Source organism: Penaeus vannamei, chromosome 13 (genome assembly GCF_042767895.1).
Source record: "Penaeus vannamei isolate JL-2024 chromosome 13, ASM4276789v1, whole genome shotgun sequence".
Lineage (NCBI taxonomy): Eukaryota > Metazoa > Arthropoda > Malacostraca > Decapoda > Penaeidae > Penaeus > Penaeus vannamei.
The window spans coordinates 34059484-34084483 of NC_091561.1; the positions used below are offsets into that span (position 1 = coordinate 34059484).

At 37.0% G+C, this 25000-nt stretch overlaps 3 protein-coding genes across 5 annotated transcripts in view; 1 reads left to right on the plus strand and 2 right to left on the minus strand.

The window, feature by feature from the left end:
- Nucleotides 1–2724, minus strand: part of LOC113803022 (WSCD family member AGAP003962) — a 10131-nt gene extending 7407 nt beyond the window's left edge. The window contains exons 1-4 of the mRNA XM_070129391.1: nucleotides 2637–2724; nucleotides 1946–2149; nucleotides 1159–1252; nucleotides 431–579 (exon numbers count right to left, since the gene is read on the minus strand). Coding sequence (XP_069985492.1) covers nucleotides 431–579; nucleotides 1159–1252; nucleotides 1946–2149; nucleotides 2637–2646 — 457 coding nt within the window. The 5' untranslated portion in view covers nucleotides 2647–2724. The remainder of the gene's footprint in view (nucleotides 1–430; nucleotides 580–1158; nucleotides 1253–1945; nucleotides 2150–2636) is intronic.
- The window catches only part of LOC113803021 (uncharacterized), a 35246-nt gene extending 20338 nt beyond the window's left edge, over nucleotides 1–14908 (plus strand). The window contains exons 2-7 of one of the 2 annotated variants that reach the window (XM_070129189.1): nucleotides 3042–3152; nucleotides 4917–5394; nucleotides 8443–8591; nucleotides 8764–8887; nucleotides 14110–14201; nucleotides 14434–14908. In XM_070129189.1, coding sequence (XP_069985290.1) covers nucleotides 3042–3152; nucleotides 4917–5394; nucleotides 8443–8591; nucleotides 8764–8887; nucleotides 14110–14201; nucleotides 14434–14771 — 1292 coding nt within the window. In that variant the 3' untranslated portion in view covers nucleotides 14772–14908. The remainder of the gene's footprint in view (nucleotides 1–3041; nucleotides 3153–4916; nucleotides 5395–8442; nucleotides 8592–8763; nucleotides 8888–14109; nucleotides 14202–14433) is intronic. The other variant, XM_070129190.1, reaches the window with a different exon arrangement.
- A 1220-nt stretch (nucleotides 14909–16128) lies between these two features.
- LOC113803020 (transforming growth factor beta regulator 1) overlaps nucleotides 16129–25000 on the minus strand; it is a 10303-nt gene continuing 1431 nt past the window's right edge. For both annotated transcript variants that reach the window (XM_027353721.2, XM_027353723.2), the window contains exons 2-11: nucleotides 24552–24657; nucleotides 23631–23763; nucleotides 22010–22158; nucleotides 19779–19916; nucleotides 19506–19608; nucleotides 18216–18388; nucleotides 17817–17962; nucleotides 17177–17299; nucleotides 16597–16726; nucleotides 16129–16347 (exon numbers count right to left, since the gene is read on the minus strand). In XM_027353721.2, coding sequence (XP_027209522.1) covers nucleotides 16225–16347; nucleotides 16597–16726; nucleotides 17177–17299; nucleotides 17817–17962; nucleotides 18216–18388; nucleotides 19506–19608; nucleotides 19779–19916; nucleotides 22010–22158; nucleotides 23631–23763; nucleotides 24552–24650 — 1317 coding nt within the window. In that variant the 5' untranslated portion in view covers nucleotides 24651–24657 and the 3' untranslated portion in view covers nucleotides 16129–16224. The remainder of the gene's footprint in view (nucleotides 16348–16596; nucleotides 16727–17176; nucleotides 17300–17816; nucleotides 17963–18215; nucleotides 18389–19505; nucleotides 19609–19778; nucleotides 19917–22009; nucleotides 22159–23630; nucleotides 23764–24551; nucleotides 24658–25000) is intronic.

Sequence of the window (25000 nt, forward strand, 5' to 3'; positions counted from 1 at the left end):
GTAATGACGAAAAATACGAACACCGTAACATGAACACAGATAAGAAGCACAAACAAAATAAGAGCAATGAAATAAATCGTGATTCGAATCCACTAATGATTCCTCTCTGGATGGAGCAAATGACATTCTGGATATATCTGATGAAGAAGGAATTGCCAAAAATAGCGCCTTCACGAATTTTGGGTCAGACAACCCATTCTTGGATTGGCTATGTTTGAACCCCAGAACTGATGACTCATAGACCAATGAAGAGCAAAATGAAATGATTATCAAAATAAGTCCTAGGACAAGAGTTAACACCGAATTCACCAACCTGGAAAATAGAAGTGAAGAGCCACGATAACGCAAACTACAACACTAACGCCATTCATAACATCAGTAATGAAGATGGCATTAATACGAACAGTACCAAAACACAAATCAAACTTACCGAGTCGAATGAGCAAGTTCTCGTGATAAACTGACGTCGTGAAGACCCCCGTGGCAGCCTCTACCAGATAACGGGTCCAGGTGTTGCCAGAGCGAGGGAAGGAGAGAAGCCACGTCTGGCTGATGCCCCAGCCAGGCCTCACCATCAGCCTGGGCATATGAGGGAGTCTAGTGTAGTAACCGGGCATGAGTTTGTGGCCAAAGTCGAAGGCGTGGGAAGTTTAGGGGAGTGTGGATACGAATGTGTTTCGAAAGGAATGCATAAAAAAGGATTCATAAGGCGTGAACACCTACAAAGGCACATATACTCTTTAATGCATACGTAGATAACGATGAATTGATTGGTATTTTCTTTATGAATGTAAATAATATGAAATTTTAAAATAATCTTTAAACATCTGTTCAAATCTCATATATATCTATATTTTTTCTTTATGTTCAGCCACCCGCTACGCAAGCACATAATCACCACAATTCACTGTTATTTTCCCTCTAACCGGGCGGGAAGGGTTCAGCCGTGCGAAGTTTAATCGCTCGCAGCCGTCCCCATACGTTCCCGCAGTTTAAAAAATATGACTCAGCTTCTTAGCTTCCGTGGGTCCATCAAACAAAGTCTTGTTCAGAAACGCTGACGAGTGTTCAGGGGCGGATTCTACAAAATGCTAGCCTATCAAGGAAAGACAAATTTCACTTGCATAAGTCATGTATATTAAATGCTTATAGTTTTACCTGTTACACCGGGTGTCGTTGGGCCAGAGTTGACGTGAAGACGCTTCCATGTTGATATTCAGGTTCCGATATTGAACAGTTCCGGCTTCCGCTTCTGTAAATGATGTTTGAGGTTTCTGCATTTAAACGGAAGTAACCACACATGTAGGCCTACAACATACAAAGTTAATATGTACTCTACATGCCATGCAATGGTTCCCAACTTTTTCATCATTAAGGAACTCCATATATTTTTCTCACGGAAACCCATCTATTCAACATGACAGTTTTACTAACTAAACAAAACTAACTTTACCAGTTCCAGCTTTCAGTTTAAAAGAGAACTGGGTACTAAATCGCATAAGTAACAGTATTTAAGCTAATACGCTATGAAAGTTTTGAAATATTCATCTTATCATTAATGAAACGCTGGACCCTCTTGGAATATCTAACTTAACTAACCTTTATCTTTCGTTATTAAACATAAATCAGTGGTTTTCTAATCCTAGCCCCCCCCCCCCCTTCAATGAAACGTTTCCCTGTGCCCCCTCCTTTAAATACTGTATTTTACGAGCAAGTGTCAGCACATGTTAGTAAATAATGCTGAGAAAATATACACTTGCCTTCAGTAGTGTGATTTTTTCTGCAGTTTCTCAAATATAAATACCCTCTTTATCAAGCCTTCGCCCCCCCCCCCCCTTCAAGCAGCCCTTGGTTTCCCCCTAGATGAGAACGCCCCCACAGTACAGAAATTAGTCTCCCTGGCCGTTAACTGGAAAAACAACTTTACGACGATACTCCAGCTTACCGAAAGATCCTGAGTCAGCGTTCTCTCCATCAATAGACTGGGTGTGAGTACGCTGGAAGCCCACACCATTATCTACGGTAATACCCCCTGTGGCACTAACGGTCGGCCTCCTAGATGTTATGTGGCAACGGTAGGTGAACAGCGCTGTTCCTACTGCTACGCATATCAGGCTTACCCTGAATCCCACTCCGGAACCGCAGTGACCTGAAGAAAAAAAATATAAACGCTAAATTATGCATATATCGCACATACCTCGCTCCATATCATGTATCTGATTGATCGTGAAGCCGGACTGCTGTGGCACTTCCTCCATCCCTCTCCGCTTTTCGTGCCACTTCAGCAATCCATAATCTAATACATATTTGATTTTGTCCACATCTTTTTTTAACCGTGTCATGCCCATTTGCAAGCCATTTAGATCATAGAACACTTCGTTTCCTTAAATCTGCTAGATTACGAACGGACGACAAGAAGTTTGCATTTTTTATCGTCGTTTTCGACACTTTTTATATGGTATCTTTCATATTGCACTTGCATATAATTGTTTTTGTATGTGCATGTGTGTACTCAGTTACCTTGTTACCCCTACATATACAATCTATTTCTTTTTATTCACGCGTGTCAGTGTTATATGTATGCATGTGTGCGTGTATAATTAATGTATACATTCTATTTGGACAAGTTTACTCACTAAGCAACATTGCTTATGCATAGATGACGAAACCAGAAACGACAAGCACGCATGGACAGAGACTTCCTTTTCTCACACAAGCAAGGCGTAAACTGCCTCAGCGGCCGGGTTTCGGCGCCGAGAAAATCAACGAGAAACCAATTGGCAACTGCAACGATAGTGCTCAGTCGTGTCTCCTCTTATATTTTAATCCTCTTATTTCCGTCTCTTTCTTGACAGCATATTGTCATATATATTAACAACTAGCGATCATATCTTTAATTTAGCAATTGAGTAATTCATGAAACAAATACACCAAATGTACCGTCAGGCAACGTGCACCATTTCCTTCAGTTATTCCGCCTATTTCATAACACAAATAAATTAACTAAATCATCTTAATTCCAGATTATTCTCTCTTTTCAGTTCAGGCTCCCAACGTCAGGTCTTTAATGGTTCTCGCAGTTACGGCCGCGCTGATGTGGACTCTCCATGTCACATATAATTCACAAAACTATATATTTATACCATCAACAGGTAAGGACTTCCGGTTTTATGAGCTCTTGGGTCGGCCCCGTTTAATGTTTTATTTTTCCTGTTTAATGTGCTGCGTGCAAGGGATTTATAATCGTTGTTGTTGTTTCTGTTGTTGCTAATTTCAGGTATGACTTGCTGTTGCCATTTCTGATATAAGCAGAATTATCATAATCGTTTTGATTACTCCCATTGTTTTTATTTCTGTTGTCGGTTATTATCATTATTGTTCAATCATCATAATTATCTATGTAATTATTTTTTATAGCTATTACTCATGTTAGTATTGGCATTAGCATTATTATTGCTATTTTTCGATTATTATAATCATCGACATATCTGTGATCACAGATACCCTCAGTACTCATGTAATTATCAATTAATATATATCAACACTATTACTATTGTGGTAGTTGCTGTTGCCGCATTAATTTCAGTTGATACCGGCAAGTATTGTTATTGTCGTTATCACAATTATTGTCCTTGTCATTATTACTATTATATTATTACTATCAGTAGTAGTAATTATTATTATTATTAAATATTATTATTATTATCATTATTATTATTATCATTATTATTATTATTATTATTATTACCACCATTATTACCATTACCACCACCATCATCGTCGATGTCGATGACGATAACGCTATGATCAACGTCGTCGTCGTCGACACCATAATCATTATCATGTCTACCATTCTCATTATTGCTATCATAGATATTGTCATTATTATGTATATTATAATATATATCATTACTTTCATTTATAATCATGATGTCAATGGTAAGGGGAATAATGTCAGTGGTACGTATAATAATGATAATGGGAGTATTCTGAGTTACAATACAACGAGAAGGTAAAAGTATTACATGAATTAATATAGTTATTTCAGGATCTATTTGTTACATTCTCTCTCTCTCTCTCTCTCTCTCTCTCTCTCTCTCTCTCTCTCTCTCTCTCTCTCTCTCTCTCTCTCACTCTTCCCCCCTCTCATTCTCTCTCTCTTTCTCTCTCTGTCTCTGTCTCTCTCTCTCTCTCTCTCTCTCTCTCTCTCTCTCTCTCTCTCTCTCTCTCTATATATATATATATATATATATATATATATATATATATATCTTTCTCGTTCTTCTTCTCTCTCTCTCTTTATCTCTCTCTCTCTTTCTCTCTCTCCCTCTCTCTCTCTCTCTCTCTCTCTCTCTCTCTCTCTCTCTCTCTCTCTCTCTCTCTGTCTCTCTCTCTCTCTCTCTCTCTCTCTCTCTCTCTCTGTCTCTCTCTCTCTCTCTCTCTGTCTCTCTCTCTCTCTCTCTGTCTCTCTCTCTCTCTCTCTGTCTCTCTCTATCTCTCTCTCTCTGTCTCTCTCTCTGTCTCTCTGTCTCTCTCTCTCTCTCTGTCTCTCTCTCTCTCTCTCTCTCTCTCTCTCTCTCTCTCTCTCTCTCTCTCTCTCTCTCTCTCTCTCTCTCTCTCTCTCTCTCTCTCTCTCTCTCTCTCTGTCTGTCTCTCTCTCTCTCTCTCTCTGTCTGTCTCTCTCTCTCTCTCTCTGTCTGTCTGTCTCTCTCTCTCTCTCTCTCTCTGTCTCTCTCTCTCTCTCTCTCTCTCTCTCTCTCTCTCTCTCTCTGCGTGTGTGCGTGCGTGCGTGCGTGCGCTCGTTTTTGCGCTTACGCGTTCGTTCTTGTATTTTTTTTCCATTTACAAGTTGCTGTTCCTAATCTCATATGTATCTCATCGGCTAAACCACCTTTTTTCTGCATATTTTCTTCCAGCAACGACGTCGACAAGGAAAGATACAATTGTCTATGGGCCTACGTTAACTAACATAACTGGGAACTTATCAGTTACAACAGAACAAGCTACTAGTATGCCAAGATTAAGTCGTGAAAATAAAAGTACGCAAGAGGCGACGAGTACACCGACTGAGGCATCAATCGCGAAAGCAGAGAACTGGAAGCCGTTACGGACAGGTGCACGAGGCAATGTACCCATAACGACCATTCCTTTTCAGCAAGTCACGCCTCCACCAACATCGCAAACACACTACACGTCACCGTTGGCTAAAGCGAGCGAAAAAATCTCTAATGTGGACTCTCAGTCCCTGACCGAAACGGACTGGAAGGCGAAGCCGAGTCAACACTCGCCGTTCGAACTCCTGGCGACGGCTTCGACGAAAAACGTTACCGTCATTCAGCGTGACTACTCTCGGAAGCCGTCCATCCTCTGGCCACTGGACGCGAACTGTTCGAGGTATTATAAATTTTGTTGGGATTACTGTTTCATTGTAATTATTATTGTCATTATTATTGATTATGGGCCAGTTTGTTAAGATTGTGGGAAGACCTGCCCAATAAATATTTATACATACGGACATGCATATTCATAGAAATAAATGCATATCTCTACCTGTCTGACAGATTTACAGTTATACGTCTACCTATCCGGTAGATATGCATGTCTAGATTGATAGATGTGTATTCATTTCGGTATATATGAACATCCGTATGGGTCTGGCCTCGCACAATTTTAACAAACCGGTCGTATAACTCTACTTATAATTATACTATGCATTATTACCTTCTCCAAACCGAGGAGGTAGCATTTTACCAGCTGTCTGTTGGATTATTGGCTTATCAACAAAATTGTTTTAAAAATTAGACAAATTGTATTAAAGATTTAAAAATAGGTTAATCATTCACGAGGGACTAGTTGATTGGCATCTGATTGTGATCCGGATCCGAGTATGGATTTGGGATCCAGTTCAAAGATTAGTTGTCAGTATGATTATGATAGGGATTGGTTGGCTAGAAATGTGCTTTTCCTCTTTGAAATGTGTTAAATTACAATTTAAAGTCCGTGTTCTCTGCACTAGTAGAGGTCTGCAATCTGTGAATGCGTGCTAGTTATTATCATTCCTTTATTTTCATATTATCACAGATATGACTGCCTCATCACCATCGTTACTACTATAATTTTTCATCGCTCTCGTCATCATTATGATTATTAACATTTGTATTGCACCATTATCATTATTTTTGTTCCATAATTATCCCTATCATAGAATTCATAATTACATGATTATTACTGCAATCAAAATCACATTTCATGTTTTTGTTATTATCATCATTATGAACAGTGATATTAAGGTTATTAAATATTATCGTTGACCTCAAAAGGTCATAATTAATTTTCATTGCATTCATATTTGATGATACTGATATTACTATTGTTACTCCTATTTCAGATGATAATGCTGGCATTTTTATCGGTATTATTATATTCAGCATTGCTATTATCTGCATCCCCCAGTTCCTTCCTCGTTGTCATCGGGAGGCTTAGGAGATGGAGACTGAGGCTCAATGTAGGGAATCGCACCGTACCTTAAGCCTCAGCCTTCGGCTCAACTAATTTTGCATGGTCTTTTCTTCTCCCCCTTTCCTCTTCTGTATCTTCTTCGTCCTCTTCTTGTCACATTCCCAAGGCGTGAGATCCGTGCTGAATGGATGAAAGGCTGGCTTTGTGCCAGTCATGAACGGCCTCTGGAAACCATAGGCACGGCATTCCCTTGGTTAATGGCCTAGTCCTCACCCCTTGTGGGGATTCATTTTATTCAGGCACAACATGGCCAATAATGAAGATTCTTTAACCTTATTTAGGGTATTATGGCTTGCCCCTTCATCAACTAGCTCATCTAAATTTTATTTCATTGGTTTTCCGGCCCATGTCCCTCCTTTGACCACGGCTCTGACCACTGTTACTAATACTTCCTCCTCGACGTTTACTGACAACTCTATCCATTTCGAACCACCCACCTTCAGAATCCACCTCGTTTTCTCTCCCAACATTTTCCACTCCATCTCCTTCAATGTGATGACCGTTCAAATTGCCCTGCTTAGTCACGTACATGTGCCAATTGTGGTGGCTCCCATAATGTATTTTATAGTAGCTGCCCTGCCCATAAGCTCGAATGTGAGGTAGCAGTTCTGAAATTCAAGTTAGGCCTCACTCTACGTGAGGTCAGACAGGAAGCTAGGCGACGAGGTTTTTCTCTTTCTATTTATTCCATAAATTGTCCTTCACTCTGCTCCTCTCTCATCTTCTCTAGATGTCTCAACTTCGCCCACAGTTTCTCTTCCCTCTACCTCGAACCATTCTACCCATACTCCCCCTCTCCCCCCAATCAAATTCCTTTGCCAGTCTAAGTCCAGATACTCCAATATCTACCACTTCCTCGATACCTGCCCCACCTCCTCACTTTATCAGCATTATGCTCTCCTACACTTTCCTCCTCTCCTCAGATGTCTATCTGATCTTCTCCGCACAAGAGAACCTTTCTTTCTCAATCCTCTTCACCCAGTTCCCTCTAGAAAATCTTGAAGACATCCAAAACTTCCCAAAGATGACCCAAGGAAACACTCTGCTCCCTCATTCACCTTCCAATCCATCTGTGGCCACTCCCTCTACAGTTAAAGTATTTGCAGATATATCCTCCCCTTCAAGTTCCCCCCACCCCCTTCCTCCTACACTCTCCTAACACACCTGTCTTCTCTACCACTCCCACCTGAATGCTCACCCAAATCCCTTTTGTCACAAGTGTCCCTTTCCAGACCCCTCCCCTCCTAACGCTTCCTGATACTCCACCACCTTCACCAATCCCCCTTCTTATCCTCCGGTTTCTTATCCTCCTGTTTTCCTTGACCAATGCCCCTATTCCCTCCGTAGTCACAGATACACTGTATCACTCAATCGCCCTACCCCTTAACCCTTCCTTTTTTACTAATCTCTGCTCTACTTCATTTGCTCCCATCTTTTCCCTTTTTACTAGTCATACTATTCTATAACGTTCTCCAATCTTTGACAACTAATATATTTTATCCGTCTTCAACACTTTTTTACCCTTGTTGCGACAATACTTTACCATAGTGCTATATGACTTTTAATGTCTGGCACATTTACCATTTATTATCTGTATTATCCTTCATTTGTACTGGCAACATGTACATTTTCATTATTATTGTTAACCGTAACCAGTATCATTATCATCATTACAAGTATCTGTTAACCGTAACTAGTATCATTATCATCATTACAAGTATCTGTTAACCGTAACTAGTATCATTATCATCATTACAAGTATCTGTTAACCGTAACTAGTATCATTATCATCATTACAAGTATCTGTTAACCGTAACCAGTATCATTATCATCATTACAAGTATCTGTTAACCGTAACCAGTATCATTATCATCATTACAAGTAGCTAATTATCGACACTACTAATATACAGCGCTCATACAGTTACAAGTTGTGGTTCGGGCTGCGAGTCCCCAGCACCTGGCTCCTCTCCTTTCCCCGCTCGGGTAATACCTGGACCCGTTACCTGCTGGAGGCTGCTACGGGTGTCGTCACTGGCTCTGTTTACCATTCCAAGTATCTTAAGGGTTTAGGTATTACGGATCGCCATTGTTTGATGTGGTCATGTTTAAGATATTTTTTGAGACATGCGGATAAATGTTTCCCTCTTTTTTCTCTTTCTTCTTGTTTGTTGTTTTCTTTTCTTTTCTTTTATTTTATTTTATCACTTATGAGGACGAGCCTGAAAATGTCTCAACTTGACAGGTTATATGGGCGAGGACGACCCTCTGTGGTGGCGAACTTCCCTCGTCATCAAGACTCATTCACTCCTTCCGCTTCGCATCCACCCAGACTACCCTGTCATAGCTATCATCAGGAACCCCGCCAGGTATCTGTATCAGGAAGGGTATACTTCCTCCGTTGACTCGCCTTCATATTGAAATCTTGTTTTTACTATGCCTGCATTTTTGTGGTCTTTATTTCTTACTTATGCAGACAACTTCCGGGTACATAGCTATTTTAAAAAAACATGTACTAGGTTAGAGCAATGACAAATATGTATTAATTCAGCCATGTTGAATGCTGTTCATCAAAGAATTACACATGCAAATTAGCATTGGTATTTTTGGTTGTATGTTTGATTTCCATAGTTTATTCCAAATGCTAACTTCGATAATCAGTCGACACGGCCATGATTACGACTAAAAGTCACGCAAAGTTGGGGTTACAAAAATAGCATGGCTCTGTTATTTTAAACGTGAAATATGTAAAGTATATTAAGCAGTACTTTAATCAAGAATAATCAGGGCATGAAAACCAATATGAGAACAACACCAAAGTATTTTCTAGTCTTGATTTAATAAAAATTATGTAGACCTTTTTGCAAATTCAGATCGCGTAATGCCATGCCTTCCACAACTTTGGTACTGCAAAATAATTGTATACACTGTAATAAGTACCAGCTTTTTTATTTCAGTTTGCTGGAGCCCGTTGTTCAAAGTTTTGATATGCCCAGTGATAGATGCTACGGCGTATTGCATATGAATTTACGAAAGAGACAAAGCATGCCAGATCTATATTATTCTTTAATGGACTGATCAACTCTGATTCCTCAATACTGAAAGATATAGAGCATGATAATCAGCGGCTAACAGTACGATTTTGTGGTATGATTAAAAGGAAATTGGTAACTTCTGAGAGGGCCTTGTAAGGATTTGTATTTGTTGGGCTACGAGTCAAAGAAAACGATGAGTGCTTGTTGAGGGATATGGCATAGAAAACGGGAGTGCCGACGGACCGGTGAGTAGCCATTCGCCAGCGCCGCGATGGAATAACGTCTGGCGTTGAAGAGGTGGTGGTCACTTGCTTTGGGAACTCCTGTTGGTCAGTCAGTCGTTTTGTGAGTCGTTATAACAGAATGATGGGGGGGGGGATGGAGTGTTGTTTTCTTGTTTACTGCAACGGTGGGGAATTGTTGATTTGGTTTGTTTTACGGGTCTTTGTCAGCATTTGATCTATTGTTTGCTGTCGGGCACAGTAAGTGATCCTAGTACGAGGTAAGAAAATTTTATTTGGCTATATTGTATTACACAACTACGGAGAAGAGGCGTCTCCTAAGATGTACGTCGTTACTACAAACCGTTCATATCTAGCGCTATGGCATTTATAAGAAGTGTTCATATTGGCAATGTATTACGATTGACTGCCATCATTTTTTTTATTTTTTTATTTTTTTATTATTAAATGAAGATAATCCACACTAGCAGTCCTCTATCTGTTATCAGAAGCACAGCCAATGATGGAGGCATTACCGAGTGTCAAGACAACTAATCTGCATTTAGATGTTTAATACATATGTCACGCTGGAAGAGTCAACTGGATGTGCAGGATTATTCTCAAGGAATCAAATTTATTGTCTAAGTAGTCAGTATGCTGCAAATAACACATCCCAAAGAAGTCTCTTGGTAAACCCATTGACTGGAAACATATTCCTTGACTGGACATATATCCCTGCCTACTGCGTCACATGATCCAACTCAAGGAGTTTTTGCAAAGGGTATCAGGATATGACCTCAAGGCTTAAGATAGTCAAGGTTCTGCTGTTGTATAACAAAACTAACAGTGTCAAGGACCCTGGTCCTTGAACACAGGTACCAGGTTCTCCAGAACCTGGTACCTTTATTCATGGTCATGAATCCTCCTGCAGGCTAACCCATTTGTTGACTTCCTAGTCCAACAGCCCAGAATTCTGAGCTACACTTTCAAAGCATGTAAAGCTCTACTGAACTTCAATATCCCTGCCTTCAGTCCACACTAACAAATCAAGATTTTATAGCAGCGCAAAATATCAGGTTTTGGTCCACGAGACCTCAAAACCCAAGGGTTCTCCTCTACTGATAAATTCATAGAGAGTTCTTACCAAATAATCAAGCGATGTGGTAGGCACATGCCAAATGACGTATAGCCTCAATCTACAAGTACAATAGGTTAACATGTTTCCATATAACCTTCATTTGCAATGCTATTATATAGCCATGATATTGATCTAGGAATCCTTGTTATTAGATCTTTAGTGATTACTCATTCACTGAACCAAATGCCATCTCAAGCTTAATGTACACAAACAGTCCAGAACCAAACTCCCAGTAGTGCAGTGACTGAAAGGGTCGTTCCATGCCTCTCCTCAGATACACTAATTATCAATAGAATTCCAGATCTCCCAATGAATTTATTTATGCAGCACAGTACCATGACTTGAAATTGTCTGATAAACTCATGAGCTGCATTGGTGGTATCCCACAGTACTACTGCATCTGATGTCAAGTACAGAGTCAATTTGAGATGAGCAGTTTGTCACCAGACAGATTAGAAGTTGAAGAGTGAATTTGGAGGAACCTCTGAGTCTACTAAGCAAGATGTGGTCAATTCTTTTGGTTATTTTACCTACATCACAGGATCAGGTCCAGTAATACAGGTCAGAACACTATCAATCTCAGTAATTCCCAAAAGAAATTGTTGTTATTACTGTCAGCTCCTGAATAATGGAGGCCAACAGACATCTTGTAGCTCGCTCGACTGTAATACAGTACCAAAATAATTCAGTCCAATAGATATTTCAACTGCTTTTCATCTCAGAAGTGACTCTTCTTCTCTTCTAATAAGTTAATATGACAATCTATAGAAATTCTATGCAATTTCTATAGTTGCCTCTACTCATAGGGCTGCTGACTGGTTTAACCGCCCAATTGTGCCTGTTTTTATGAATGTGCAGAAATAAAATATTTGTGATTTCTGAAGAGGAAGCCTTTGTAAGATACATCAACTTTTTGCACCCTCCATTGACAGTACAGTATAGCCATAGACCTTGGGCACAAATTCATGCCTCCCATGGTGAAGATCATCGATCCCAAGACTTTTTATGGGCTTCTTTTAGACACAATGACCACTGGTTTGTTGCTTCCCTACCAACCTGCTGGATTAATGTAACTGGGTTGACATTGATGCACACTTGGTGTTGTGATACCATTTAGATAAAAAAGTACTTTGTATCTACTTCAGCAAGTTTTACTACAGCTCACCCAACTTATGAACTCTACCACACCCAGCTTTACCTTATCAGGTTATACCTACTTTGCCTGTTCATTTCCCTTTTACCTCATTCATAAAAGTTCAGAACCATGTGTTTCTAAACTTAATATAAATATAATTCTATAACATTAGGATACTGCATTCGTCTGTCATCTTAGTGTACGGCATTTACCAAGAAGAGGTCTTGCCGCTATTAATAAGATGTCAGTGCTGGCTTTTGGATAATGCAATGGGATCTTTTGCTAGGGGAGCATACAGATTGGACAAGTATTAGTAGTCAGTGATCAAGACCAAAATATCTCTGCAAAAGATGGATATGCTTGAAAATGTTAATCCATGGCCGGTTTGTTAAAAGTGAGCGAGGCCCGACCTAAAGAATGTTCGTAAACTTGACATGCATAATTAAAGAAATATATGCATATTTATCAGTCTAGACACACATCAACCAAACAAATCGATAGATGAATGTATATCTATCAGATATATAGACATATACGTATTTATTTCTGTGTATATGCATGTCAGTATTTATGAATATTCATTGGGTCAAGCCTTGCACAATTTTAACAAACCGGTCGCAGTCTCTAATTTATTTAAGAGATCTTGGTAAGGAGTGATACTTTCTTTGGAAATTCACCAGGGAAACTGCAAGCTTGGTTTCATATGTTCCTTTAATCCATGAGGTTTGGGACAATAGCTATAATATTTGTAAAGATGGATGTATCAAAACATGTGATAATGGAATACTATTCCCACTTCTGTAAAATGTGTTACAAAGCAAATCCTATTGTCCTTGGTGACAGAAGACAATTTGTGGATTTCCAAGTCTTGTTTTGCACACAAAGTGTAGGTTCACTGCAGATGAGCACCAATCAAGTTGTGTAAGTCCTTGGTTTCATGGACACCAATGTGAGACCTTTGTTGGTCACACAAAAGTTGCAAAGAACCGGAAGAGTGTAGTGCAGTTCCAAACATGGACAGAGGTGATGTGACAAGGCACTACCATTAACTTTGATAAGTGGATATAACTGATAACTTCTGAGGAAGAGATTCATCCACAACACTTTGAACTACAGCATCAACTTCAGTTATCTTAATGTGTATATTCTCCTCCTACAGGAGTGCAAATGCAAATACTTTCATATATAATATCAGTGTTGGGCAAGAAAATATAAAGACACCAGTACATATTTATATCACATTATTTCAATTATATTCTTGACAAGCAGGCATACATTAACTAACAAAACAAAAAAATAAAAAAATAATAAAAAATAAACAAATAATAAATAAATAAATAAATAAATAAATAAATCTCATGTGTGCATGTGCATACTTTGAAGGGTACATTAATAACCAGTGTAGTTGTAAACATGATTTTGCCATGATTGATATATGTAAAGTGCTTCCTTTGGCCACTTTAGAAAACTTGATATACAAGTATGAAGCTATTAGTAGGCATGATTATCTTCATATAAAAATATTTGTTATATGACAAGAACTTTAAATAAATAGTTACTAGAGTATTTCAAACAAGAAAATTCTATTTACTTTGCATAGAAACCAACATAATAAATGAAAATATGTAATATATATTTTCTCCTTCAGAGTGCAAATAGTTGGAATAAATTGACTAAAATCTGTCGGGGAAAAATAAATATATATAAAGAAATATATTTTGATGGCCAAGATATGTAGTGTGTGTGTGTGTGTGTATATATATATATATATATATATATATATATATATATATATATATATATATCGTGAATTTTTTCATCTATTCAATGCGTAAATTCTAGAATAGAAGAAGAAACCCCGTAGGAGAGTGTGAATATACATTAGTTTATAGCACAATGAATCAAAACTCGTTATAATTGATGGAATGGAATAAGTATTATATAAGTTTTTCTTCTTTTGTATTTAGTGCATGATATAATATTTCCATGTTTTTTATTTATTTCTCTTTCTAGAATACCAGAAAAATGAAGACTGCTTTTTTCTTTACATATTTTCCCACAGGTCTATCTTGTCCTTTTGGAATTATTGGAATATAGAAGCAGATTCACAAAAATTTACTGGCTCCATTGATTACTCTTATTATTTAACACCAGGTAACTGTTAAATCATTGTAATAATATTCAGATATTGCAGGGATTTTCATGGCTTTCATTTTTTGATCTAGTAATTTTTGCTACAAGTAAATATTTATAACTCACTCTTTGATACTGCAAGAGAAATGTTATTACAATTATCTTAACAAAATAAACTATTCTTCTAGAATGTTCGTTCAAATAGAACTCCTCAGTATTGTTTTTCTAAAAAGAAATATTTATATACTTTCAGAATTTCATGAGTTTGCATACATTAAACTGCAAAAATGGAGGGCAACATATGAATATGTTCTAAAGAATACAACAAAACTGCATGTGGTATTCTATGAAAAGCTCCGAGAAAGCCCCATTAAGGAAGTTCGTAAGATGTTGAAATTCTTGGGTGTTAAACCAGATGAGGATCGCCTTGCCTGCCTTAGTCGCCATACAGAAGGGAGAGTGAAAGGAGCTCAAAAGGAAAGTGATCCCTACAGTTTGCATGAGAAAATGAACATGTTTTCCGTAGTCCAAGCAATTAATTCTCTCTTAAAAGAAAGAGGATTTACTGACTTACCTGATTATGAATTTTAGAAGTAGGGCCTACTACATTCTGCTCATATAACTTAAAATGGGCACTGTCAGTGGCTGTTAGAGAAAAAGTAGTTAACTAGTTTGTAAGGGCTATTTTTGAATAAATTTCTAGCTTTAAATTATTTTTATTTTTTCTTCCTATCTCTTACCAAATAAATTGATTGGGTGTTTAATAATTAACATTTATTGCACAGCATTAAATGAGTATAATACCAAAGATATTTCTACAAACTAGAAAAAAAGCTGGAGTCTTGCTTTTTCTGGAATATTTCACTTATTGACAACAGTATCAGTGTTATAGAGGAACAGATAATATTTATCAGTTAGATATGGCAAATGCTCAGAAAACAACCAGTGTATGTAACTAAATAGAAAATTAATTGTGACATATACTAGCTAAGAGCTAAAAAATATATATATTTTTTTTTCTTGCAAAAATATCCTCCTAAAGTAGCAACATATGTCAAAGTGCAGGGTCTTTTACCTATCATTATATTTCACATGTTTAGTTGCAGTACTATTATCATCACAAGCTGTTTATTAGTCTCAGCACAATGTATAATGATCAAATTAATCGTATTTATTTTGATATTGAATTACTCTAAGTGGACTGTCATAGGTCAAAATATTTTATACAAATTCTAAGTATTTATAGCAAATGCTTGGATGAAAGTGTCAAAATATTCACTTAGAATATGATCGTTCCCTAAAGTTAAATGAACTCCCCTCATTTTTTCATTGCTCTTTCCCTTTTCTTCTTTACTTCTCGTGCCCTTCCCTTTTTTTATTCCTTTCTCTCTATTCTTCCCTCACCTCTCTTCTCGTCTCTCTCCTTTTCATTCCACTACTATCCACTCCTTTATTCACTTCATTCTTTTCCATTTCTCTTTCTATTTCAGTCCTCTCCTTTCCTGTTTTCCTGTTTTGCTACCCTCCTCCGTTGCCATTTTCTTCTCCTCTCCTCTTTTCTTCTCTGTCCACATCTCTTTTTCTTCTGTCATCTCATTTCCTCTGCTCTCTTCTTCTTAGCCTTTCCTCTCATTGCTGCTTTTCTCTCCTCTCTCTTTTGCTCTCTTCTCTGTCCACCTCTTTTCTATTGTCTCTTCTCCTTTGCTCTCTTCTGTATCCTCTCCTCTCTTCTCTTCTTTTTTCTCTATCCCCATCTCTCCTCTCCCCTCCCTTCCTCTTCTCTATCTCTTTTCCTCTTTGTGTCAAACATGCAGTCTATCAAGCTCATTTTTACCTATTTACCTAAGTACAGTAAGCAGCTCATTGGCAACAGAATTCATTAAAAATAGCCAATGACCCTTGGGAAAAAAAAAAATTATCAAACTTGATCTGGCTAATACCAAACATCTTTCTAATTTTATGAAATCATTTTTATTTCTAATATATCTACATCGGTTACCTGTTTGTTTACTAATTTACCGGTACAAAAGTATGGGACGTTTTGTTATGAAGGAGATGTAACATGATGTCTAGCAAAGCGGATGTTCCTTAAAAGGGCTTCATGGCATAAGGAGGCCTCTTTCTCTGCTTCAAACACACTTTCAACCTCTGCCTCACTTCGACAAACCTGCAAGACATTAATTAATAACTAATACAAGTTCCATCTTGCTTGTTGAGCTGCTCATCCAAAAACACTCAAAAGGTAACAAATATCAAATCTTATATATAATTTTTCATATACATTATTTTCTATGGAAGACCACATAAAATAGAAATCTTTGGCATAAAAAGTTCCCTATACTATATTTATCAAGTTCAATAAACTGCCTCTTACTAAATGCATCAAGCCCAAAAAACATTTGATTTATAAACTCACCTCAAATTTAACCCACTTATACTTTGAGCATTTTCTTGCACCTGGGCAGGCCTGCAGCACATTCTGGACACTGGGATGAGTTAGGCCGAAAAACCGACAACCTCGTTCCTCACTGTCTGATCCCTCTGGCCTGTTTGATTTATCATAACATGAAATGAGGGTTCATATTACAATATACAGAGAGAGGAGTAATTTTAATAATAGACTACATGATTAGATTTCAGGAAAATTACAATATTCTATCCCTTAATCTCTATTTTTCAATATTTCTTTCTCCTCAAAACAATAACAATTACATGATACATGAGCTAAAAATAAAATAAAAATAAAATAGGATCTTACATGCATTACTTATCACTGAATCAACACTAACATTAACCTAGTCTCAGGATTCAGCAATGCCATGCAAAACCATACTTGAAGACTGTCCTTTTGAGCTTACACAGCCGGAAATAACTTTTGATTTACAATCATTTTTTCTGTTCCCTGAAGTTCCAGCAGACCAGCACAAACAATATTTCATGCTACTGCAGCATAATGAAATGCCTCACACATGTACTTTCAGTGATAAAGCACCTACCTAATAGTAAGAAGGTCCATATTGAGTGTAGAGTTGATGGTGTGGAGGATGTGATTGTGGCATTCTGCAGGAGACATGCCAACCACTACAGACTCCTCCTCATCTTCACACACAACCTCAAACCTAGGTAATAAGAAACTTGATAAATGAATATGACAAATACTTCTATTGTAACCTACATGAATCATAAATACGTGGATCAGATATTGCATGTGATACAGCAACATACACAATAATTATTCAATATCACCCATGAAAATGGGAAAAAAGTACCAGCTGCCTGATGATGATGATGACAATCATGATTGAGGTGAGTGGAAATGATGACATGGTATTGCAGAGGACTGATGATGATGATAAATAGTAACTGGTAATGATGAAGTTAATGAAAAGGTGATAATGATAATCATGATGACTTTGGTATAATGACATTAATGCTAAAAACAGTGACAAGGAGAACTAAGAATAAGGGATAAAGGAGAAGAGAGACTCAGGGGTGCAGGAGGAGAAAATGGTAAATTATTCAGCAACAAAAGATGCCCCAAGTAAGAGAATGACCTAATATCCAGACCCACTGCCTCCATCAGATATTGAACTGGGTCTTGCATGCCAACCCAAGCACGACCACCATTAGTTTCACCTTGGAATGGGTCCACCATCCACAATTTTGCAAGTGTAAAGGACTGGCTTGAGAGGATCTCGAAGACTTGCAAACATTCTTGATGAACAAAAGCCAACAGGGAAAATACAGTGCTCATTGTGATATGCCTCACGTTCACTGACAATCTGCAAAAAAGAAATTAAATTCATGTTTAAATTTACACTTATTAGCATCCTTATCTCCATATAAACACAACAGCAATTATCAGTGGGTTGAGTAAAAAAAATCACTATGCCAGGAAATACCATTCAATAACTTTAGAAGCAGCAAGTAGTCAGTTTCACAAAAAAAAGAAAGTAAAATGCATTTGCCAACACGGTACTTAATACTCTTCTTTCTACATCTGTCTGATGTGAAAAAGTATAATGAGCACCTTACCTCTCCAAGACTATGTATGGTAAGGGGGCCAAGCGTTATGGGAAATATGGGGCGGCCGGCAGAGTCTAGGGTGATGGGTGGGCACAGTCGCTTTGGTTTATTGCTTCCACTCTTTCTGGCCTTTATAGCTTTGTCTGATGTTCCTGATGATGCTGAAGAATTAGTGTTATTTCCTGTAGTAGAGAAAATGTTCTGACTGTAATTCACTTACATCAGGGGTGTCAAACTCAAAATCCTTTGAGGGCCAATTTTCATTTCGGCTATCATCTTGAGGGCCAACAAAGGTACAAACCTCACTTCCCAGGATTAAAGTATTAAAATATTCTGATACTACATACCTGCACATAAAAGTTAATTCTGAAATGGTGACAAATTGCATACATATATATATAAATGCTTTAGACATGGACTCCTACAGTTTATTGCCAAATTTATCTTAGTGACTATAAATAATAGGCCAGTTTATCAAAAAAGCAAAAAAAAAATAATACATTTTGGACTGCAAATGAAAATTCATATGTTTGGATACCCATATACAAAGAAATCAAAGCATATCTATCTATCAGACAGATATGCGTATCTAGCCTATTTTCATTTTCTGGATATGTATGTACAAATGTACAAATGTTCTTTGGGTAAGGGATCCGTCTGATTCAAAACAAACCTTTTGAAAATGTCTACTTTATCAAGACACCATAACTATGCAGAGCAAAAACTATGCATCTTCCCTTTATAACAGCAAAATTCTCAGCAATAGCAATATAAATGACTTTACCATGATGGGAGAAGGGTTATTTATGAAATTTCAGTCTCCTAATCATATGGGCTAATAATTATTCTTGTCACGCTACAGGCCATTCATGACTCTCCTAAGGGCCACATTTGCTCAGCACAGTATGAGTTTGACACTCCTGACTTAAGTAGTAACTTTTACTGTTACATATAAATCACTAAAGATGACTCAGGAGTATGATATTTGATCATAGGCTCTTTATATCTATTTCTATAATTCATAAATTTTCTTTCCTGCAGATGTTACATAAAATACTTAGGCACAACAGTATTCATTTTAGAGACTACCATGTCCTGATAATAAAATAAACAATAAATAATAAATGATAATAAAAATAATAAAAATAGTAATCATAACAATAATAAAATAATAATAATTATAACAATAATAAAAAAATAATAATTATAACAATAATGGTAATAAAAACAATAACAATAATGATAATGATAATAATGATAAAGATGTAACAAGAAAGCATATATGTGCTTCATTCTCACCATGGTTAGAATCAGAAGGTTTACGCTTCAAAGTTGTCTGTTTAGGCTTCTTTCCGTCCCAGTTATCAATACTGCCACTTCCTAAAACAAGGTAGCTGTTGTTCTGTTCAAAAATGAAAGAGGATAATTAAACTGTTCATTCGAGAATACACACCCAACTGCCATCTATTTGGGAAAATCCCATTAAACTCATAAACTAATTTTTTTTTTGTTTCATTCAAGCCATCACCATTATTTCATCAAAATCATCATCTACTCCAGGGTAATGTTCACCTTTGTATTTAACTGGTTGTGATGATCTGCAGTTGTCTGATGATGACACAGTCTCTTGAGTAGAAACATTCTTTCTTCTGCTGCTACAACAAGTTGCTGTTGAACTTCTGCCACTTGATCACATAGAGCAGCATTTTCCTGAGGGGGAAAAATACTTATCCAATACATGCAGAACCTTGTCTGATACTCATAAACTGGTTACAACACATCAATGTCATATCCTTTAAAAAATTCATTAGGTGTTGCAATGCTGTCTTTCTTAACAACACAATAAACGTCTTATAAGTAAACCCATTTGTAAATTAGACTGCAATTATATTAAAGGATTCTGAAAGCAAATCATCTTCATCTTCCTGCTCTTTTATCAATCAAATCATGCACTCTTCAACCTGCCATGGACAGAGAACATACCACTGTCATCACTTAATGTCTAACATAAAAGGTGACAGCATCTAATAATATTATTACTGTACTTTATAATCAATTTTCTCATGAGCCATTAAATATATCGAAACTGGCATATGTGATTCAAAAGTTGTTGAACAGTAAATTTTAGAAAAAGCAAATGCTATTACTCAGACTATGAGTCAAATTTTATTATTAATCCCTATGATCCGGCTGATGTTACGGTCCCGTCATGGAAAAATCTGGATTGAGGGCTGGGTGACATGAACGTGCCATCATCAGGGAAAATGGCTGCAGGCCGGATGACGCCAACTTGCGAAGGCCAGGGGGACAAAAAAGACTTGCCACATGTGAACAAACCTCTTTGAGTGTGATTTGACTCATTTGGCACATAGAAGAGGGCTTTAGCATATTCCTATCGATTAACGAATATGGAATGTAAAGTGCCTAAGCTGTGACTGAAAGAACATCGGCTCCTGGGCGGACACTATTTCCATGCTGTACACTGTATTTATGGCCGCTGTGACCAGCGGTGCAGGCTGTATTACGGAAAATTGAAAATTACAAAAATAAATAAATAAATAAATAAATAATAATAATAATAAAAATAACCCAAAGTTCTATATTTCATTTTTCTTGCAGTGAGTTACTTAGTACATATATAATATGGAGTCTGTGCAAGGAAAATAAGCTATTTCCATCTGGATAAAGCAAATCAAAAGACAAATATGGACATTAAAAAATGGCAAAAAAGCTTTAAAAGTTTACACAAAATAACTTTGCAAAAGGGAGACACAGAGTCTTGTCACCGCTCATGGGTGTTTGCGTGCACCAGGCCTACACGCGACAAACCCTGGATGTTGGCTACTTAGATAAGCCAATGCCTATATTTTCGGTACCATGGTTTCCGTGATGCAATGGAATCCAACTGGTTAATTATCAAATGCAACACTGCCTTGCCAGCAAGCCTGCTACTCTTCTTTCAAAAGAAATAGCATATCCAACTATGACTAAATGTAATTACAAAAATATGAAAACTGAGAACTCAAGAAGTAGAAATATTGATCCTAAAACCAAGTTGAATATAAATATCAATTATCAATTATGAAATAGCCATGCCAGGCATGTGATAAAACCCTGGGAGAGGGCAGGGCCTTCAGTATATATAGACTGAACAGACTATACTTATTTGTTATATAAAAATAGAATATGAACATTACAATACTTTTTGTTCTTAAGACTCTTTACTTCCATACATAGGGAAGCAAAAGCAATGATAGCAATAACTGAGTCTCCATATTAAAATGATGATGCCGATTCTATAATTCTACACAAAAATAAGTATATATAGACTTCGGCATTAATGCATTAACCTGTTGCCGCCAGGTGGCACGTACATACATGCCATGGCTGTTGTGGTCCAAATGCCGGGGGCATCATGTCATGCCCATTCCCGCGCTACTGGCTCATCGGACGGAGGTTGTTTTTCTCTGATAGTAGCGGCTTCATTTATATGGTAAAGATTTTAGGCAATGGCACCTATAATGAAGGTAAACCTTCAAAATTTTAATATTTTTAGCAAAATAAAAGCTTTTAGGTGCTAAATGTCGCTCGCAAACTACCAATCGAGCCGGGCGCAAACAGGGGAAACTGCCGATGTGTGCCAACAAACCCGTGCATACGTCAACTTGCCAAAAATTTTACCCGTCGGTGATGGGTTAAAAAGGAAGAGGGAGGGTAACATACTGAACTCCATAAAGTATTAAAGCTAAGCCTTACAGAAAAAAGTCAGCCATGCTAAAATGAAAAAAAAAATCAAGACTTACATAGACAAGTTCTTTTACAATCTGTTTAAGATGTTTCATCTTCTTTTTATACACTAACTGTTCTTGAGCTTTATGTCGTGCCAGTCTCTCTGCAATGGCTGGTGGAAGACTGCTTCCTCGACCACGTCCTCTATCAGAGACCCCACGACCTGTGAGACGATTTATGATTTATCCTTACCCTATTTGTCAAAGTATTTTATTATACTCTATATTACATTTTACCTCTTATGTGTCTACTGTAAAGAAAAAATTAAAGAGATACATCACTTAGTTTCCATAATGTATGCTGTATAATCATTTATAACAGTATATGTAATCAAAACAAGCCCATACTTATTCCGTTTCTCAAGGTATTCTTTAACATTTATAGATTTGTACATATTTCTATTCAGTGGCTAATAATAAAACAATTGTAACTACATATTTATCAATTCTGACAAAGCAAACTAAATTTAATCTTCAAGTTAACTATCTAATTTTAGAGAATACAGCAAAATTATATACAAGTTTATCATAGACTACCTCTTATTTCTTTATACAATTAATGTTTAATATGGATTCAGTGCAATATACAATAACATTATAAGATAATAAATAGCACTACTATATGAAAAAAAAAAAAAAAAAAAAAAAACACCAGCTTTATAGTAATAGGTGAAAATAGGGAACACAGGTTGGACAACACTAGTCCGGTATTCAATGGAAAATAACCATTATTGTCACTGCTCTATAATGTTTACATCTACCACAGATGACATACAGAAAGTGGTGCTGCTTTTGTGTCAGACTACTGATATTTTACCCATAATTTTGCCTCCTAGGAGACCGGCAACTAGTATAAGAAGTAGAAATGCAGCAAAATGAAAATGTAAGCTTGTGTTACATGATTTAGACTTAAAATGAAATTCACTCATTAACCCCTATGATCCAGATGACGTGATCATCATGTCATTAAAAAATCTGGCTTGAGGGGCTGGTAATGTGAATATGCTGTCATGGGAAAATTTGGCTGTGGGCTGGGTGATGATGTCATAGCATTTTGGGTGAAGGCCTGGTAATGGGAATGACTCACCATGAGTGCACAAAGCTCTTGGAGGGTGATTAGACTCACTTGGCATTTAGGTAGGGGCTTTTGCATTATTGCCATTGGTAAACAAATATGAAATATACTGTTTGTGAACCATGACTGGAAGAGTGCCAGTTCCAGGGAAGACAGGCAGTGTAGGTTGTAATACAGAAAGTTGAATATTACAAAAAATATAAAAAAATCACACAAATAACAAATATTGTTATCATTTCTGCACAGACTTATGAACTACCAAGAGAGGAGATGAGATGATATGAAGTCTGTACAAGGAAAACAGTCAATTACCAACTGGATAAAGTAAATCAAATGACAAGTATAGACATTGAAAAATGGCAAAGAAGTTAAAAATGCTTTCGCTGAAAAAGAGAATATATAACATAAAAAGAGAATACAGTATATACATTATTTTGCCCTTTTTACCATATGGTTCTCCAGTTCAAAATATCTGACATCCATCTAGTCCCATGATCGCTAGACTAGTGAGTTTCAACCTGTATACAGTCCAAAGGCACTATCTTCTAGTTTTCTGCATACCTGATAATGTCAGAGCTGGTGAAGACCGACCAGGAGTAGCTGTTGCTGTCACAGCTGCTACTGCTGGAATTGCTGAAGCTACAGATATTGGAGTGGTTGTTAAAATCTCTTCATTCTCATCACCCACTTCAACCTGGATAAAAAGAAGCAATTCAGTCTTAAATTTGTAATATGATATAGGTTTGTTTGTGAGCCTCTGTAGATGTTAAAATACCCATGTCTTGCTAAACTTTACCAATGATAATGGATTTAGAAATTCTTAAAAATAATGGCCAGTCAAGAAAACAATTTTCATTTTCGGTCAAAACATACTCATTTGTTTCATATGAAAATAGTCAATTGGAAAGAATATGAGGAGATTTTTGGCTACATCCTCCCTAAAGAGTCACTCCCATGTAACAACAAACTCAAGTTTTAGAAGTGAGAAGCCCTGATGAAGTCTTATTCATTGATTCTCTCCCTATCTTGCTCTCATTCATTCTTCACTTTTTCTTTTTTTTTTCCTCCCATTTGCTTATCATCAATATCCTCTCTTTTCCTTTTTCTGTCTGTTTGGCTGAACTGTGGGCATCATTAGCTTTCGTAATGGGTTTCCATTCTAAATATGCTCTGTTGCACTTCAACATCTACTACATCTCTGTCCACAAAATTATTTTTATCTGACAAGTTAAGCAGATGTGAGAAAATACCGGTCACTTCCACACCATACACAACCGCACAATCAACCAATGCCCACTGTGACATCATCAAAACTTCTCCTATTTTCCTGGAATTTACAAATGATTTACTGGCCAGGCCCACTCCATGTACAACTTCTGCCCAAAATACATATAAAATTAAATTGAGTTTTTGATGAGAATTATAGAATGATACTGAAGAATCAATTTGGAAAAAACAAAAAAACACCATAGCCATACTCACTGTTTCTGAAGCCTCAGGGAGACTACTGACCCTGTTATCCGGGAGGCCCATACTAGGTGCTAGTAAAAGGTTTTCTGCTGTGTTCCATACAGATGACATCCTTTATCTAAAAGGAAAATAGTAAAAATTATTCTAAATATTAATAACCTAATAGATACAAATAGTTTCTTTTAAGCTTTGATAAACAAGAAACTGAAAATTAGCAATACAAGACAATGAAGCTTAATAATATAGCATATAAACAATCAATATAAACCTAAACTCTAGTCACAAAACTTGAAGGTAAAAATATTCTGTTTCTTAAACAGCCAAACAGAGAATGCTAAAATTCCATCATGCACTTTCGACATAAACATTAGAACTTTGGCTTTAGGATAAACATCTACTATCCTCAGGCCAGATACATTTGCAGGTTTAATAATTCCAAAAGAAATCAATCTTCAATATTC